The following is a 20,275-nucleotide window of genomic DNA, read 5'->3' as shown; positions in this document are numbered from 1 at the left end:
GGTGGGTGGGTGGGTGGGTGGCGGCGGCCCGGGCCCCGGGGATGGCCGCGGCCGCGCTCCGCCAGCAGGTGGCCCCGGGGTCCCGGCGGCGCCGCCCCCTCCCGGCGCCCCTCCTCCCGCGGGGGCGGTCAGCGCCCCGACCCGGCTCGCACCCGCCGCCGCCGCCGCCGCCGCCGCCTCCGGCCCGCCCGCCGCGTCCCCGGGGCCGCGCTCGCCGTCGCCGCCGCCCCCGCCGCGCCCCGAGCTGCGCCCAGGCCGGCCCGCGGCGACACCCCGGGGCGCCCGCCGCCCCCGCCCCCAACTCGCTCCCCCACGGAAAGTTCGGCTCCGGCCGCGTTTTCCCCGGAGCCGGGAAGGAGCCGGGGTCGGGGGGCGGGCGTGCGGAGGGGCCCGGGCGGCGGCCGGGAGGGGGCAACTTCTCCCGGGAAAGCGCTTCCCGCCGAGCCCCGCGCGCCGCAGCCCCCGCGCGGGTTCCAGGCGGCTCTTCCCTTCCCCCGGCCTCCCCCCTGCGGATCCCGGAGACGGACCTTGGTCCCGGCGCCCCCGCCGCCGGTGACCCGCCGCCCGGCCGCAGCGCTGCCCCCGCGCCATGGAGTTCTCGGAGAGGAAGAGGAGCAGGAAATCCCAGAGCTTCAAACTGCTCAGCGGAGGTGAGCGCGCCGGGCGGGCAAGGACGTGGCGCCGCGTCCACCGCCCCGCGCGGCCCGCGCCCCCGCCGGGCTCCGGGACCCCCGAGCTCCCGCCCGCGGGGGGCCGCGGCCGCGCACCCCGGGAGGCGAGCAAAGTTGTCCGGGGGAGGCGGGAGGCTGTTATTCCAGGTAAACAAGTCGGAGGCCACTGAGGAAATTAGCAAACAATGACACTTGGGGAGCTGAGAGCCCTCTTTGGTATTCCACTCCCGCGGCCAGGTTGGGGGCTAGGGGCGAACTGCCTCTCACCAGGCCGTGCGGACACCGGTCCCGACCAGTGGTTGGGGGCTTGGGGGGTGTTTTCTTTTTTACCCCCAAAGAGAAAGGAAGAGGGTGGAGGTGATTCTTTTAAGAACGAGAAAGAAGCTCAGGAGCCGTACAAACCCAGATAAGAATGGTCGGTTTCCGAAATCGTTCCAAATAACCGTACGTTATTTGAGTTGCACAGGTATCTTAGAATAGATCACTTATCAGATAAGTATCATTAAAAAACAAAACAAAAAAAAAAAAAAAACCCCAGTCAGTTCCTGATGATTGAACAGGTGTGCACCGCAGTGTCTGGGCTTGGCTGGTGTTATCAGGGGAGGGGAAAGTTGAATACTGTCATCCTTCAACAGTGTGTTCAGTTACTTGTTAGAGTCTTTATTTTCCTGATTTGACCTTCTTTAAAAAAATGGTCAGAACTTAAGAGAAGAATAGATGTAAAACATGTCTATGGAAATGCATCGTGTCACTTTAAATGAGAGAGAGGCAGGTGACTTTTTTTTTCATGGCAATGTCACAAGTCCTAATATTGAGTTTAGAACCACTCGGTTTAAATATCTTTGAATCAACTTGAGGCCAAAACCAAACCACGGAACCTGTCCATGTTTCCTTGGTTGCTTTGTCTAACTTTGGTATCAGGGTAGAGAGCAAGGCAATTGTTTTAACAATCTGGGGGAGGCACGTATAAGCTGGTGAAAATTAGAGGGCACTTGCAAGCTATCCTAACTATCATGTGAAGTCAATAAAGTTTGCTTTCAGTTGGTCTGAAAATGGTTTTCTTACAGATTTTGAAGATCTACTTGTATCTGTTTCCCCTGCTTTAGTTTGACGCTTCTTAATGAAATAGTTTTATGAATTCAAAATATTTGGCTCTGTCCTCTTTCTATGTACATTTTTTTTCCTAGCAGTGTTGATTGCTCAGTCATTTGTACTTTAAAAATCTCTCCATGTATGATTGGCCTATTTGTCTGATTCATTCAGGAATGTAGGCTGCCTACTTATTTATGACCTCAGGGAACTTACTACTTTATCTTAAAAGTGAGAGTACTTCTGTAGACCTTGTCCTGTGAGGTTCAAGGCCATAAAAATAGCTGTTAAGAAGGAACATCTCTCTGCTTACCTAGTTGATCCTACTTTTTTAGAAATGGGTTGTGAAAGCCCAGTAGCCTCTATAGAGAAACTTGTAAAATATTGTATTGTAAAGTTGACTGACATAGCAAGTTTTTCTTCCTTTTTTTTTTTCTTTTCCCCCCTAAATTATGGGTCTGATTCTTATCTCTGCAGGTGCTTTTTAGAAAATAAACTATTGCATATTAAAGCACAGTAGCTGAATGCAGAAGACTCACTTGTGTGAAAGATGTAAATCTTGCTTTCTTATTCCAATTATACTATATTTGAAATAACAAGTCAGTATTTTTCCAGTGTGATTGCCTCTAAGCTGCTTAAAAATGGGGATTTTTCTGGGTAAACTGAGAGTACCAGGTAATTAAAGCATACTGTTATTCATATGCTCATGAAAATGGGTTGTGGAGATCAGTTTGGAACCCTCCCCTGGCCTATGCTTGGGCATGGTTTTCTTTTCCCTATAAACATCCTTGTCGTTGGAAAGAAAAGAAGCCTAGTAATTGGCATCTGTGGGCCAAATTTACTCTGAAAACCGTGTGGTCAAGCAAAGCTGTTTTCTAAAGTCAAAGTAATATTTCAAGTTTGTGTACTTCAGAGTAAGCAAAATTTTAGATATTATTAGGAACTACAAGTTCTGTGATTGACCGAGTTCTGGAAAATTATATTTGTAAAATAAAGTATAGATTACCCATACTAGATAGAATGAGGTTCTAGTCTATATTGTTTATTCATATGGTGTAGGTCATTAGAATTCTAATTTTTGGTTGTTTTCTCATCCCAGATTATCACCGTGAGGTATATAAGATGTCAGAATTCAACAGTGATGTCAATGGGGAGGCCAAAGGGACACAACCCATTTTTTTAGGTAGGTTCTTAAGTCAGTTAATTCCTCAGTAAAACAAGGTGGCCATTTGCAATTAGGGGGGGGAACGGGGTTGGGCCCGAATGGGAAATGTCCGCCATTGCTTAATGTATGACATTCTTTTCAAGACCTTTTATTTTACAGATTGCCAATACATCCCTTATTAACATTGGTAAAAGTTGTAATTTCAGACATAAATGTTTATTAGTGTCTACACACAGTGCTAATTATCACTCACTCCCAGAGCCAGATGCTGACGGTGCAGGTTTGTCGCTCTGTGCTCACCCCATTTACATTGCATATTCGCTGGCACGCTTCACTGGCAATAGTTTGTGTAATTGGGGTATTACATCTTTGACATCTGGATAACAGAAATTCAATTTCCAGGAAGCCGCTATTTGTTTGGTTTTGCTCCTGCCTTGGGTGGGATAGGGGATTAATATGCTGTCTTATTATTATGTCCCTTCACCTTTGTGGCCTGGTTGCTAATCCTGCCATGACAAAATTAAATTAAATCTACAGTCAAAAAGCGCAAGGAAAATAAAAGTGTGATTGTCTGCCTAACCCCCCTCTTGATAGTGCGAGTTACCATTGCGCAGCTCCTCGTTTTCCCGGCTTTGTGTTCTTTTCATGACAATATTGGGGGTCAGAGACTGGCCATGCTTTGCTTTCACTGTCCTCATTCCTAGCTCAGCTCGGGGACAGAGAGCAAAAGCAGCATCTCTGAGACCTTTTGACAAATGTAGCTGCATGGTGAATGAGTAGGTAGCCCAAAATGTTGCCACTCTCTCCATGTGCAGGTTTTGGTACCTGGCATGTGCAGTTCCTTATCTGCAGACCTGGAGCCAAAATTAGGATTTTTGCCTCTAGGAGTGGAGGATCTGTAAAATCAGAGTGGAGAGTAAATGGTGGCCTTTGGCTATGACCTTGCCCATCCTGGATGCCTCTCTACCGCTGGTAGGGGGAGGACTGGAGGCTGCACAGTAAGGAAGCAGAGAATGGGGGAAAGTGTGGGCATGAGTGAATAAAAGCAAAGGTCAGAATAGGAAAGAGTTGACAGAGTTTAAGGAAGCAGATTGCTGCTCAGACCCAGGGTGAGTAGTACTACAAATTAAAACAACGTGAAAGCCAGGTGGCATAGTGGTCTGTCGCCAGGATCTCTCTTTTTTGCTTTGAGGAAGAGAAAGGGTGGGTGACAAAGGACCGAGAAATCGAACTGACACTTAATGGAGGTAAAATAGGAGGGACATAGCATTTCTTACACGAGTGGTCATTGAAGGCACATGGATCTTTCCATCGAGGGAGAGAATATTACTGAGGCCAGCATTGCTCTCAGCACCTGTTTACTCTTAAGAGAACTAAAAACCAAAAGGTTAATAGTCAAGTGAAATGCTATGACCCAGAGAGAGAATATTCTGGAATTGTACTCTTTCCAGTTTCTTAAACTTAATCGGATGGAATTCTGTATTTTCGTTTCCCTCAACTTGATCGGTTGTAATTTTATATCTAGATACCACTCGATTTATCCATTTGAAGTGAAGAATTTGCCTATTAGTAAAAAATTTACATTTATCATGAAAACGGAGCAGCATGACTTTGGTTTAGAATGCTCCAGTGAAGCAGGCTTTTCCCCCTGTCTGCTGTGTGCTTGGAAAATAGTAAGGATGCTTTACAGTAGGTTCATTCTGGGTATGAGAGAGTGGAGGATGAAGAACAAGAAGATACTAGTGCTCAAAATTCAGTAAAATGTACACTCTTGAAGGGGGAGTCATTGCTGCTTTCATTTTTCCTACCTCGAGTCTTGGAAGATAAGAGAACATCAGTGACAGACCAGGGTTGGGATAAGCTTTCCAGATTGGGCAGGAAGGCCTCAGACATCAGGAGACGAAAGACGGAACAGCATGAAAGTGTGCCTGGGTTACTTTTCAGTCTTTCATTCATTCTGGGCAAGAATTGATATGGTTCCTAAGAACATTTTTATTTTATCTCCAGGTCAGTATTTTAAGTGGAAAAGCAAGTGATTACACAAGCATAATTTCTAGGGCAATTGGGAATAGTTATGGATAGCATATAAAATTAAGAATTTTGTTGTGGACGTTGTTATAAAATGGACCCTTTTTTTAAGTTTGTAATTACTCTTCTGAAAACATAGAGTTAAATCATGTTTGTTTGGTAAGTCACCGGCATCTATCCATAATATTACTTACTATGGTAAAGAGATCGGTGGGAGGTTTATGACATCCAAGGAAGTTTGTTAGCAAAACACCAGAAGAACTGTTTCACCCATAATGCAGCCCTAAAACATGGCCCTCAGGTTGCTGCTCAGCATTTTCTGTGTTCACACGTGTGTCACCCATGATGAAAGGTCATGTCTTGGGAAAAGAGAGTGCTCCAGAATTTCGCAGAGGTCCCCACAGGAAATCTATTTCTCGGCAATATCTTTAGGCTGTTGACCATGTAGGGTGTCCGACATGGGAGGACAGCTCAGCAGTGGGAATAGCGGGGCTGTGTGCTTTGGGTATCACACATTTTAGTGTGATAGTAGGGCTAGCATAAGTAAGTTACTTTACCCTGAGCGCATTGACTTTGTCGAGCTGGCTGTGATGGACTATTGTAAAGATTTGAGCACTGTTTAGAGAACAACTTAATTCACTTTAATCAATTCAACAGGTGTTTGTAGGGGAAAACTGTGAACTGAGCACTTTTCTGAAATGGAAGTGGGTTTGGGGGTAACAACATTAATGGATAGGACAGGGTCCCTGCTCTCAAGGATAAAAATTCAGTTGGGGAGATAGGACAAATTCAGGACACAGTGAAGGAACAAGACTAAGTAGTCCTAACACCTACAGTTGTTTGAGCACTTACTGTATGCACAGCCTTGAGTTGAGTACTTTATGAGAATGATGTCATTTCCTCTGAGAGCAAATCTGTAAGAGTCATTATCGTCCCGGTTTTGTAGATGAGACGTAGAGATGCTAGGTAGGCACTAGAGGTTTCAAATAGCAAATGCTATAGCCGGGATCCCCTGCAGGTCCGCCTGAGCTACAAACACCCCACTGTACCACCTTTCTGTGTGACGGATAATTGAATGACAGTTGTGAACCATTAAGGCAGGGGGCAAAAGCAGAGTTGGAAGGGAAGGATCCAGTTCCGGTTCTGGTGGAGAGTTACTGAGAAGCTAGACCTTGAACTATGGAGAGATTTGGATGATGGGGATTTGGACAAGATTGCAGGTGGGAGGGGTGATGTGAGCCACAGCGGAGGATAAGGGTCATTATAACCAGACTTTCAGTGTGGGCTGCACTTTGCAGTTCAGATCCTGCTTTCATATCTGTCATCTCATGATTTTTACAGTGTTCTTGCAAGGTAGTTAGGGTGGGTGTTATCAGTCCTGCTACCCAGCAGAGGAAACAAGCTCAGAGTTAAAGTGAGTTGCTCATAAACAGCAGAACCTGGAGCAAACCCAAATCTCCTGTCCAAAGATCTGTTTCCTCCAGCAAGTTGAGCCAGGCAAGTTCAAGGATCATTGAAGAAACCTTAGCTGGTAGCAAGACACTTTTAAAAAGTATTTTAATGAGGCAGTTAATGAACTTATTATTCCAAACAATAACAGAAACACTTAATAAAATCTCTTTGTTGACACTGAATGTGGGTGTTTTTTTTTATTGTAGTATATAAATTTGAACCGTATATTTTTCAAGTGTTCAATGTCAGTCATTTATTCACTTAACAAATATTTTTTTTGGTTGATCCTCACCCAAGGATATTTTTCCATTGATTTTTAGAGAGAGTGGAAGAGAAGGAGAGAGACAGAGACAGATAATATCGATGTGAGAGAGAGAGACACACACATCAATTGGTTGCCTCCAGGGCCGGGGATCAATTGAACCTGGAATCCTTCCCTTTAGTCAGTGGGACAACGCTCTATCCACTGAGCCAAACTGGCGAGGGCGGCCTGCTCTTTTTACTATTTGGTTCAGCTATACAGCTTTCAGAAAATGAAGTGCAGGTGTAGTAGCCATGCCAAGTGAGCAGGGTTGAGATCTCTGAACTTTTTAAAAAAATACTTTTATTGATTTCAGAGAGGAAGGGAGATAGAGAGAGAAAAATATTGATGAGGCAGAATCATTGATGGGCCGCCTCCTGCACGTGCCCCCCACACTGGGGATCGAGCCCACAACTCGGTCATGTGCCCTGACCAGGAATCGAACCATGAACTCTGGTTCATAGGTCGATGCTCAGCCACTGTGCCACGCCTGGCCAGGCTAGATCTCTGAACTTTTGAGTCTGTTTTCAGTGGCTTTCCTGAGAACAGCTGCCCCCTCAAGGGCCCCCAGAGTCTCCTCAGAAATGACACACTTGAAAAATTCCTTCCCACTTTCCCAAGTGAGAGAACTAGGCCCTGATCCCAGGGTGATTCTCCTTCCTGAGAAGTGGATGGGTCCGTGTTTGAGACGGGGAGCTCTCCCCCTAGAGCCCACTTGCCTGGGTACCTTCCTGTTCCTGTTTGGCCTCAAAGGGCTTGGGAGCTGGGCCTCCTTCCGAGCTCTAATGTTTCCACTGTCTCTGTGGCCGGAGTTCTCAGAGTGGGAAGAAGCCTCAAATAACCTGAAGGCCCAAGCCTTAGCTGGGTTGCTTAGTCGGTTAGAACATCGTCCTGTACACCAAAGGATTGCAGGCTCGATCCCTGGTTGGGGTTACTGGAGGCAACGGATTGATGTTTCTCTCTCTCTCTCTCTCTCTCTCTCTCTCTCTCTCTCTCTCCCTCTCTCTCTCTCTCTCTCTCTTTAAAATCGGCAAAAAACATATGCTCTGGAGAGGATTAAAAAAAAAATGGAAGGTCCAATAGAGAGGAAAAGAAAGACACACACACACCCCACGCCCACAATAAAGCACATCATTTGGAAATAAGAGTGTTTCTTCTCTGCTTCTCTCTAAAGCTCCATGCTCAGCACCATGGCCCACTATGTCCCCACGTCCCTGAGCTCTTTCATGTCAGTCCTCACCTTTTTTGGTGGTGGAGTGAAGGAGACAGTACAGTAAGAGTGGCTCTTGAGGTTAGGAATGTGGCCAATAATAGTAGGTGTCATTTACGGAGAGCTAGCTGTGTGTCAGGCACTATGTTACCAACTTCCTGTATGTTGTCCCATTAATTGTCCCAAGAAAGTTATTATCATTTCCCATTTATGGATGAGGAATTTGAGGAGTTCACCTAGTTACTCAGTGACAGAACCAGGATAAAACCAGGGTTTGTCTGTCTCCAGAATCATGCCCTTAACCCCATGAAATGCTTTATTTAATGCACTTCCCTGTGGAACCCCCAATATGTCTAACAGGTAAAAGAGGGTGGGGCTGCTTGAAGCAGGTCGGGGAGACCCAGAGCACCTGGTGCCGTGTCCCACATTCCTCTGCCTCCCCATCCCTGCGGGCCTCTACAGAACTTTCAGGGTACCCTCATCACAATTTTAAAACCTCCATCTAGATTGTTTCCAAAGTTTCCTGCAGCGCTACAAGTATATCTGGTTGTACTATGGATCCAAAACGTGGCTTCAAAACTATTCTAGGGTTAGCATACATTTTCTCCTTTCAAAAAAGGATGTAAGTCTTAATTTTTATGCCATCTGTTAACTTACTAACTAGTTACCTTTTAAATGCGAAGTCATGATAGCTCTCAATGTTTAGTTTTGCTTTATAAGTTTTTACTTTATTTGTTTAAAAGGCATTTAGAGCTCCAAGAGTGATTTTTGTATACAATGTTGTTTTAAAGTTTGACTGATCTCAGAAAATTGCAGTCCTCTTCATTATAAGACAACCTGAAAGCCCGTTGGATGTTGTTCAGCCCATAGACAGGCTGGCTTCCGTCCCTTTTCACTTGGCCTGTTTTTAAGAATAGGACCTGTTGTTTTGGATTACTACCTGAGAAGGCAATGAATTCACTCCTGGATGCAGGAGATACGAAAACATTTAATTCATAACTTATATTAACCAATGTAGTAAAAAAAATAAAGCCCCCCCCCCTTCACTCACATACACACACACACACACACACACACACACACACACACACACACACACAGACACACACACAGATTGCAAGCAAAGTGAAAGATGAGCCTCGTGAGGAAACTTCAGCACTGATGGCATCTTTGAACATACCAGTAAGTGCACAGATTCACGTGTTTCTGTAGTTACAGATGCAGACTTAGTCATTCTTAGATATTACTTACTGCCCAGAGTTTGGGAGGCATTTGCAGTTAGGCCTGTCTTACTATCACTTAGTTAATATCACAACTACATCATAAGGTCTGTGTTATATCTGTTACACAAATGGGTAGCCGAACTCAGAGATGGAAGTGATTTGCCCAAGGTCACACAGTAATTAGTAGTTACATCCAGTTCTTCACTCCTCACTGTGTCAGAGCTGCCTGCAGCCCTGACGCATCCCCTTCTAACCAAGCGGACTTAATCATAACCCCTCATCTTCCCCTCAGCAGAATGGGACTTCAGATGTGAAGGGGAACCATAGATAGAGGGAGAAGGGTGGACATGGGACAGCCCCAGGACCCATTTGGGAAGAGAAAAACTGAGGTTTGTTTAACATCTGTTGTATGCTGGGCACTTCCCATTCTGTGTCTTCCTTACCCTTTGCACCAATTCTGAGAAGATATTGTTATGTCCATTTTCAGATGAAATGTCAGTTTGCCTAAGGTCAGATAGCTCGTAGCTAGGAGCCTGGATTTGGACTTGGCTTGCCACATTTCTTTGTACTTGGCCATACAGCCTTTGAGGAAGTGAAGTCCCACTCACCTCCCTCCTTCGCTGTTGGCTATTTCTAACCGTCTAGCCTTATTTCCCTCCTCCTCCTTACTAAAAAACAGTTGCTTATGCCCAACTGGTCTCTCATCACTCCTTCCTGAGCATCTTTTCTGTTCTCACCTTGGTTCCTTTCACCATCGAAGTTTCTCCATACCAGTCTCCTCCCATGTCTTACCTCAGTCTGCACTTCATCTATTACAAACCTGTCTCTCCTATCAGTCTTTAAAGCCCAGTTCAAACATCACCCAGGAGCCTTTTCCGGTTATAAAGCATAGTAGAGAGAAGTCAGGTTTAAAGTCAGAAAACCTTGGCTGGGATCTCAGGTGAACATGTAATAAAACCTTGGACAAAAAACTCTTGAAGGTTTTATCTTCTATGATAGTAACATTGGCCCTACCCCCTCATCAGTTTTCCCTACAGCATATAGGAAATGCTATGTGGTAAAACACTTTTTCAAAGTAGAAAATGCTATCTTCTTGTTATTATCCCCTTCTCTTTCTGCTTCTGAACAGGAAGGTATCAAGAAAAAGTTCAAATCTTCGTTACCTAAGTGCATGAATATATTGGACTCTGTTGTATAGCATTCTGAAGATTTGTTTCAAAACATAATGTTATGTTGAGACTTTAATGACATTTAGTGAGCCAAACTAAAATGTGCTGTATTTAACTGCAAGAAGCTTTTTAAAGATACTCAACTAACATAGAAATTTGGGGTTTCTGGTGTTGATTTGTGAGATTCAACTTGAAATCTTTTTGAAAGCCAGCTACATGTTGAAAAGCAAAATTGAAAAATAGCAAATGCTCTGTCGGTTCGGAATTCTGCTATAATATTAAGGTGCTTAACATAATATTGGCCTGTTTATAACTTGGTTTTGGCATTGTCTAGTTCTCCGGTCCACAGGAGGCAAGCATTTCTTAAATTTCCCACCTTAATTTAAGAAAACAAAGCCATGCATTAACCAAGATAACTTGGCAGAAGTCACGTTTGTGTGGGAACAGTCCCTGCATACAGCTGCACCGAGTGGGGCCTGCTCCCCAAGGCAGTGTCTTGAGGGAAAGCTGTCTCCTTCTGTCTCTCATAAAGGCTGGTGTGGTTTAGCCCCACCCCATGATTGATACGTGTGATATATTGTGATAGTTTGCTTTTCCTCCACCAATTTTGACCAAAGCATTAAAAAATCCCCAAGAAGGACAGACTCTAAGGAGCTATGTTAACAATTTAGCCTTTCTGGTTCCCATGGGAATATGGATTTTTACTTTTGGAAGAGAATAACATGGCCATCTATAAGATAAAATAAAGATTTGGGAACAGTGTGTTTTGCATCTTAAGGTTAAAAATAGATCTAGGAGTTTACATGGCAAGTCTGTTATTCTTATAAGTCAGCAGATGATTAGAGAGAACAGTCCCTGGAAAGGTATGTAACAGCAGGGGCAGGGGTGGGCTGTGGGTGGGGAGAGGAGCAGACGGGACCTGCAGTGGTTTATCTGGTTGCCTTTAGCTCCTGGTGCACGTGCAAGACTCTGAGGGTTGCTCTCCTGCCTGAGCTTCTTGGTCGTCTGTGGCTTTCAGATTAGGACCCGGACTCGCAGGCATAACCTATAAGATGGTGCTTGCACTGCCACCTGTCTGCTTGGAGCTTTCCTGTGACACTTCCCTTCTGCCTCCTGGGCTTCAGCCACGCCGAACCTCTTTTCTTGCCTGCAGTGGCCCTACTTCCTCTCTTTAGGCCGGCACTTTCTCACCTCAGTGGCTGCACATGTCACCTCCTCTGTTTGGATACCACACTTGCACCTTCCTCCCTCTCCTTTTCTTGGCCCTCTGTTAATCCCTAAAGCCTCCAAGTTGAGGTAATCTCCTCCAGGTAGTCTTCTCTGATTCCCTCTCATCTGCCCTTCCACAGCATCCTGAGCATGTCTCTCACAAAGGGACATACCTCTGTCACTGGGTTGGAAACTCCATAGATCATCTCAGTGTCCACACTGCCCAGCACCATGTTGGTCACATAACAAACATCAACAGATGCTCAGTGAATGAATGAGGAGTCCAACTTTCAATTTAAAATGAAGTGGCCAAGTCATCCATTTTTAAACTTTGTCATCCAACGCTTATCCCTAAGCTCCCACCCTGGCTTTCAAGGTGAAAATTTATACATCCTCTTACTAGCTTACTGGACCTCACAAATCAGGAGTAAAATATGTCAACACTGACAAGGGAATGTTTATTTTTCGTCACGTATTTTTTTCTTTTTCATTTGGTTAATGGCAGGCCCTTTCTAAACTTGAGCTCTGAAATAGGATGCACCAATGTGCCCTTGTGTGCCAGCCCCGCGAGGGCCGGGCGGAGTCACTGCACGAAGCGAAGGTGCCTCTGGACCGTCGCAGTCCTGTGACCCTGGCATCTGCTCTGCTGGTCTCTCCTGAGGACCCTTCATATCCCTCAGGTCTTAGCTTGAATTCCTGTAGGGCAAGACCTTGAGTTTACTGTGTTCTTAGTGCACAATACTTGGCACAGGGTAGACTCTGAATAAGTAATTTTGAATAAATTAATGAGTACCATTTAAAACATGTTAAAATTGCCCTGGCTGGTGTGTCTGGGTTTAACAATTTACTTCCATGGAAGAAGTTGATGCAACATAATAGCCTATGACGTTGCTTGTATGGCTTGGTTGGTTGACTGTTGTCTCTAGCACCAAAAGGTTACCAGTTTGATTCTCCATCAGGGCACATACTCGGTTTTTAGCTCAATCCCCAGTAGAGAGTGTATAGAAGGCAGTCAATCCATGTTCAGCTCTCTCATCAATGTTTCTCTTTCTCTCTCCCTCTCCCTTCCTCTCTTAAAAAAAAATCAGTAAAAATATTTTTAAAAAACCATATTAAAATGTAATTTGCCACCAGTTAGCTGATCTGAGCGGGACGGTCTGTTGAGTCGAGATAGTTTTGTGCAGGACTGTCACACATTGCAGAAGGTCTTGATTCCAACCTCTGAGTATTGGCAGTACACACACACACACACACACACACACACACACACACACACACAAATGTTGGGAGCACCCATCTAGTCATTGTGACAATCAGAAACACCCCTGCATATGTGAGCTAGAGCGTGGTCCTTAGCAAGCCAAGGTTGTGGGGTCATTTAGCTTTGAATACAAAAAAAACTATTGCATTGCCATAGACCTGAGACCCTTCCCTCATGTGTTGTCTCTCAGATGCCCATATGACTGGGAAACAAAGGAGAGATTGTGATGGATCAGTTGAACCCATCACCATACCCAAAAGAGACAGATCAAAGGGCACATTCCATTCATGGTCAGGTTATTGTGCCTCGTTTCTATACAAGGACAGCTTATTACATGCACATTTGATCATATATTATAAAATCATTAAGAAATTTAGACAGATTTTATTTCAGTATTCCAGACAATCAGTATCCTTATATATAATAATCCATAAAATTATTTTTTTAGTATTGCCTGTTTTTTCCAAACGTGTACAAATATACTGTGCTATTTGAATTCCAAGGGTTTTACAATGTTTTTTTTACTTGGAAATCAAATTTTATATCTGAAAGGTTAATGGAGAAAACTAATTATGCTATCTGGTAACCAAATGTGTGATGAGACATTTGTCTCTGTAATTAACAGCAAGGAACTTTTATAGTTTCATAAAATTGAATGCTACATAGGATATTCTGTGAGCATTTGTTTGGACGAGGTGTCCAAAACAGAGATGTTTATGGGTGATATAAAGTTGAACCGAAATGTAATGCAGGTGTCTGTGCATCTCCCAGCATTTCTCATTGTTGAAATGGAAGCCAGAAGATTAATAACTTTAGTTTGTCATGATAAAATAAGTAATGTGTTCTTGGAACAGTGGTACAGCACATAAGTTACTCAGTAATTCCAAGAATTTATTCTGTTCCAGGAATAATATCTTTAACAATTTATTTCTATGGAAGAAGTTGATGCAACATAATAGCCTATGAAGTTGCTTGTATGGCTAATGGAATTATATCTCAAATACGACTTTATACCTACATATAAAATGTAAAGAACCCCTAAAAAATGCAAGGTCAAGGTACAACATAAAAGTAAAAAGTCAGGAGATGCAAAAGTTAAAGTTCTTCTGTTAACATTAATTCATCCTCATTGCACATATATAATTTTTCAATTACTAGCAAGACTTTAATGGGCACCTTAATAAGTACTGCATGAAATACGGTTCAGAAAAAGTTGCTACAGGAATGTTAGCTTCAGCATTCTATAAGTCTGCTGTTCCACTGTTTGCCCTGGAGGAGAGAACATGATGCCCGGAGCAACAGCAGATGTGTGGCCAGATCTGATGTCTTCCTCTGCTTTATGTTGGTCATTTTGGGCAAGCGACTTAGTCTTCTCATTTGTCAAATGGGTGAAACCACTTTCTATCTAGCCTCTTTGATGAACTAAGAAGACAATGATGATGAGACATGCTCCTTTGGGAAAGCTTTCATGAGAAGACATGATGAATATAGGCACCTCGTGGCCTCTGCTTGCCACCACCACACAATTCCATAGAAATGAGAAATTCTTTTTTTTTTTTTATTTCTTTATTGATTAAGGTATCACATATTTGTCCTCATCCCCCCATCCCCATCCCACACCCCTCCCCACACATGCCCCCACACCCCTGTTGCCCTTAACCGCTGGTTAGGCTCATATGCTTGCACACAAGTCCTTTGGTTGATCTCTCCCCTTTACCCCCACCCTCCCCAACCCTCCCTCTGAGGCCCGACAGTCTGATCCATGCCTCCTTGTTTCTGGGTCTGTTCTTGTTCATCAGTCTATGTTGTTCATTATTTCCCCTAGATGAGTGAGATCATGTGCTATTAGAAATACACTTATAAGAACCGAAAATGAAACAAGCAATAATGGTTATGGTGACAGGCAAATGAATCAGTGTGTAGTGAGTTTCTTTCTGGGCCAACAGTTCTTTTGAGACCCAATTTCAATGTCCAACAGTTCCTTATGTGTACATGTCAGCACTGACATTACAGTTCTGGATGGCGGACAAATGGTGGTAATGCAGGTCCGACTCTCTCTGGTTTGGTCCCGGGCAACCTGCAGTGATGCACAGTGATTCCCATGCTACCAGCTAGTATGGGAAGGCCACGTCAGCGTCTTCCATCTCTGGACTGCTTCTCTTCTGTCTTCATGGCTGGAGTAGTCCTGTAGATTCCTCTCTGTTGCTGGAATCCACATGGTCTCGGAGTTGTTTTCTGAAAATATACAAACATATTCTCGACCAAAAGTTAATAAAGGAATATTTTCTATAAATTTGACTTGGGATCCTATTGCATTTTTTCTTTCAGAGGTGTCACAGGTGTTGGTTTATGTCTTGTGCATCGTTGTTTTTTGCACACAGTTTTTTTTTTTCTTTAGCTTCCCTCAACTGTGGCTTCCTGTCATATCTGATACTATAATTAACTTATTCTTGTATTAATTTTGTAGTTATTTATTGAGTAGCCATTATTGAGTGGCAGGCTAGGATGATTTAAAGCCTACTAGGTTGTCATAAGAGAAATTTAAGGATTCTACGGGAACATGGAATGGGGGGCCTCCCTAGGCCTGGGGATTAATGGATATGACCCTTGAAAACATGACATTTAAGCTGAGTGTTGAAGGATAAGTCTGGGGGGTTGGGGCTGCGGATGTGTGTGAATCCAGGAAGTAAGACCACTTCTGAGACCTTGCTATATGTAAAGCAGAGCGCCCTCTGGCCGTCCATTCTAGTCACTAATTAGATTCGGGTTTAATTGTCATGAAGTGAGGCCTGGGTACTGGTATGTTAAAGTTGTCCCCATGATCCAAATGTGCAGCCAGACCTGAGAGCCACTAATTTAGGATAAGGCGGGATGTGGCCAGAGCCAAGGCTGCAGAAAGAGGCGAGGGAGGCCTGATGCGGAGGGCCACTGGGTAAGCTGGGTGAGGAGCTGGGCTCCATCCTGAGTTATTGGCATTCTGCTGAGGTAAGTCATGTACTGAGATTTGCATGTTTGAAAGATCACTCTGACTTCAGGGGGAAGCAACACTGAAGGCCTTTGGCAGTAGCCCCATCAAGTGCTAATGGGAGAGTGGAGAGAAATAGAAGGATTCAAAGTACTTCACAAGCTATAATAAACAGAACTCAGTGATTGTCTATGACAGGGGTCCTCAAACTACGGCCCGCGGGCCACAGGCGGCCCGCCGAGGACATTTATCCGGCCCATCAGGTGTTTCTGCCGCCGCTGCCTGTCCTTTTTAGCAGCCGACTTAGCAGTGTGCATAGGAATTTGTTCATAGTTTTTTTTTATACTATAGTCCGGCCCTCCAACGGTCTGAGGGACAGTGAACTGGCCCCCTGTTTAAAAAGTTTGAGGACCCCTGGTCTATGAGAAGGAGAGGAGGAGACAGGTAAGTCCAGTGTTTCTGGCTTGGACAGCAGAGTAGGTGGTATTTATTAAGGCTTGTAAATGATTGTCATAAAATAAATTTTGAGCCTTGGCTGGGTGTCTCTGTTGGTGGAGTGTCGTCCTGTCCACCAACAGGTTTGATTCCCAGTCAGGGTACATCCTAGATTGTGGGTTCAATCGCTGGTCAGGGCACATACGGGAGGCAACCAATCGATGTTTCTCTCTTTCTCTCTCTCTAAAATCAATCATATATCTTCGCATGAGAATTTTTATAAAATACATTTTGAACATAATTTTAAGGTTGCTTTTAAATGTCCAAGTGGGTTGTCCAGTAGGCAATTGGATGTACAGGCCTGGAGCCCCGAAGTGGGGTCAGGACTAGAGTCCGCACATAGAGAAATAGTCACTGGAGCCAGGAGCGAGGACCCAGAAAGAGTGTGGAGGGCAGAGTCCTAAAAAACTTTGATATTTAAGGCAGTGCTTTTCACAACAGTTGTTGAACAATGTTTGGATTGATCCCAGTGTTTCCATAGTAAAATGATGATGCAGTAAATATCCTTGTACATATTTCTGTAGGATAAATTCCTCCAAGTGGGATTGCTGAATTTCTCTCTGAATAAGTTCCCCACCAACAACATATGAAAGTGACTATAACCCTACACTTTCACCAAAAATGGGCTTTATGAATCCACTAGAGGCCCAGTGCATGAAATTCATGCATGGGGACCAGGGGGGCGGTCCTCAGCCCAGCCTGCACCCTCTCCAGTCTGGGACCCCTCAAGGGATGTCCAACTGCCCGTTTAGGCCCAATCCCGCTAAATGGGCAGTCGGACATCCCTCTCACAATCCAGGACTGCTGGCTCCCAACTGCTTCCCTGCCTGCCTGCCTGATTGCCCCTAACTGCTTCTGTCTGCCAGCCTGATCGACGCCTAACTGCTCCCCTGCCAGCCTGATTGCCCCTAACTGCCCTCCCCTGCAGGCCTGGGTCCCCCCCAACTGCCCTCCTCTGCCAGCCCGGTCACCCCTAACTGCCCTCCCCTGCCAGCCATCTTGTGGCAGCCATCTTTGACTACATGGGGCGGCCATCTTGTGTGTTGAAGTGATGGTCAATTTGCATATTACCTCTTTATTACATAGGATGGTCTTTGCCAAATTAATAGACAAAGAATTATTTAATTTTTATTATATTAATAATTAGGGAGGTTAAGAGGTTTAAACTGCTTATTTATACATATAAAGAGGTAATATGCTAATTGCCATTACAGTGTGCCCGTAATGACCAATTTGCATATTGATGCGCACGCAGAAGGGGGCGGGTGGCTGGATCCAAGTTCCCGGGGGTCTGAGGAGAGCGCCTGACAGGAGCCCGGACTGCAAAGAAGGAAGAGGAAGCAGCCACGGGGAGCTCTTCCAATCCCCCTGCACGGACACCCTACCCCAACCCCTGCACTCCCTGGGGGACGGACGGACACCCTACCCCAGCCCCTGCACCCATGGGGGACGGACGGACACCCTACCCCAGCCCCTGCACCCCTGGGGGACGGACAGACACCCTACCCCCGCCCCCGCACTCCCTGGGGGACGGACGGACACCCTACCCCCGCCCCTGCACCCCTAGGGGGACGGGGAGGCTGACCATATGGGGAGAAGACCCAGCCTCAAGGGTAGCTGCAGCCTGCACCTCAGACTCCTGATCTCTTCCCCACCACTCCCACCAGGGGCACCCACAACAATAGCACGCCGGTGACCACCTGTCAGTGCCCCCGAGGCACCTGGGGCCGAGCACGCCTCTCCTCCCTACAACTCCAGACCTGGGTGGAGGCAGGCCTGAACAGCCCCCCAGGGTCAAACCCTTCCCCCTGACTCCCAACAGCAGCAGCGCCATCTCTGCAGAAAGCGCGCTGAACCTCACTGGGGGCTCGGCTAAACCCGCCCTCCTAGCCCACCTGGCTCCGCCTGGCCTGGCCCCCACCCAGCCCCAGGAGATTGGAGCCTCGCCCTGAGCAGGTACAGCTGTGAAACAGCCACGTACAATTTAAAAAATGGCACCAAGCGGGCAGGTTTGACAGTTACTCCCCCTTTGGCCTCGCCGCCCCCTGTAGAGTCTCCCTAACTCCCTGCCTCCCACCAGTACCTCCAGGGACGACCTTCACTACAGGGCTGCTGGGCAGAGCCCCTCCTCCAAGGCCTGTGGAACCCTCTGCAAAGCTTCCATAGCTACAGTCCCAGGAAACAATCATGCCCTCCTCCCCTAATCAGTACCTGCTACCTGCAAGGGTACCCGTGAGCTTAAAAATAACAATCCCTTCCTGTTTAGACATCACTTACTTGATGAAACATTTCTAGGTTTATTAGCTCAGAACCTCCTCATGACAACCCAGTGAGGTAGGCGGAGAAGAGATTACAATTCCCAAGGTATATGCGTATGTATTCAGAAATGAAGCTCAGAGAGGAAAAGTGTCAAGCCCAGTGGTTCCCAAGGTGCAGCACACACACCCCAGGGGGCAATTTGATTTTAAGTGGGAGCAATTCGAGAATGAGTTAACAGTGAATTTTTTGCATTTTTTATGGTTCTAGGGGGCCTCATCTACAGTGTATCCTACATAATAAAAGGCTAATATGCAAATGATGTAATGGTGGAATGACCGGTCACTATGATGCACGCTGACCACCAGGGGGAAGACACTCAATGCAGGAGCTGCCCCCTGGTGGTCATTGTGCTCCCACAGGGGGAGCGCCGCTCAGCCAGAAGCCGGGCTCACGGCTGGCGAGCACAGCGGCAGTGGTGGGAGCCTCTCCCGACTCTGTGGCAATGCTAAGGATGTCCGACTGACGGCTTAGGTCCACTAAGCCGTCAGTCGGACATCCCCCAGGGTTCCCGGACTGCTAGAGGGCGCAGGCCAGGCTGAGAAACCCCACCCCCAAGTGCACGAATTCGTGCACTGGGCCTCTAGTTTTTCTTATAAATTACATGTTCATGTCCTTTGCCCATTTTTCCATTGTTAGTATTTGTCTTCTTTGATTTATAACACCTCTCCTCTATATTTGGGATTTTAACTCTTTGGCCCTGTTACTCCTGAACATTACTTGAAGTGGTGGCTTCTGACCTAGTCACTTAATGATGAGTTACACATGAAAGGAACATTTGGTAGGGCAACCATGTTATCCTATCTAATAAAGAGGGAATATGCTAATTGACCATCACTCCATCACAAAGATGGATGCACCCACAGCTGAGGCCAAGTTCCCATAAGGAGCCTTAACGAGCAATCAGCAGGGACCTGAGGCTACGCCCTCCCCCGCCCCCATGGGGCTTGACAGGGGACCTCAGGCCGTGTCCCCCACCCAGCTGGGCTTGACAGGGGATCTCAGGCCGCACCCCACACCTGGCAGGGCTTGACAGGGGACCTCAAGGTGTGCTTCCCGTCCTGGTGCTGGGTTAGGGGACCTCAGGCTGCTCCCCCCGCCCCAGCGCCAGGCCGGGGGACCTGAGGCTGCACCCCCCTGCTGGTGGGGCTTGACGGGGTACCTGAGGCTGCATCCCCCCACCTGGCAGGGCTTGACAGGGGATCTCAGGCCATGCCCCCCACCCGGCGGGGCTTGACAGGGGATCTCGGGCTGTGTCCCCCACCTGGTGGGGCTTGACGGGGGACCTCAAGGCATGCCCCCTGTCCTGGCGCCAGGCCAAGGGACCTGAGGCTACGTCCCCTGCCCATTGGGGCTTGACAAGGGTGGGACTGGCCGAGTCTGGATCTAGCCCAATTTGGGGGGGAGGGGAGGGGTGGGTCTGGGTCTCATGCGATTTTGAGGTGTATGTGGGTAGGCGGGGACTTGACTCTGGGTCCCGTGGTGCGCCCCAGACTCTGATAGGAGGAAGGTTTTCATATACATTTTACTAATTTTCTTCCATCTCTGACACTTCTATTATAGAGAAAGGGCAAGTAGCAATATTAAATTATTTCCTTTAATTAATCCCCTTTTAATGTGTGCGAAGTTCTTGCACTGGGCCACTAGTAGTTATTATAAAATAAAAGTTAGTTGTTCATGATATAAGAACATTTGGAGGAGGGATAGTAGATACACCGAAT

General features: G+C 46.3%; 1 protein-coding gene across 10 annotated transcripts in view; it reads left to right on the top strand.

Annotated features, from left to right (window-relative positions):
• Positions 1 to 260: 260 nt before the first annotated feature.
• BEND7 (BEN domain containing 7) overlaps positions 261 to 20,275 on the top strand; it is an 85,043-nt gene continuing 65,028 nt past the window's right edge. For 9 of the 10 annotated variants that reach the window (XR_013813455.1, XM_079769696.1, XM_079769699.1 and 6 more), the window contains exons 1-2: positions 261 to 650; positions 2,860 to 2,943. Coding sequence is in view for 9 of the 10 variants with exons in the window: in XM_079769696.1 (XP_079625822.1) it covers positions 590 to 650; positions 2,860 to 2,943 (145 nt within the window). In the remaining variant the exon portion in view is untranslated. The remainder of the gene's footprint in view (positions 651 to 2,859; positions 2,944 to 20,275) is intronic. The other variant, XM_079769698.1, reaches the window with a different exon arrangement.

The sequence above is a fragment of the Cnephaeus nilssonii genome (genome assembly GCF_951640355.1).
Source record: "Cnephaeus nilssonii genome assembly, chromosome: 4".
Lineage (NCBI taxonomy): Eukaryota > Metazoa > Chordata > Mammalia > Chiroptera > Vespertilionidae > Cnephaeus > Cnephaeus nilssonii.
The sequence above is the reverse complement of the archived record's forward strand: the minus strand, read 5'-3'. Positions and strand labels throughout refer to the sequence as shown.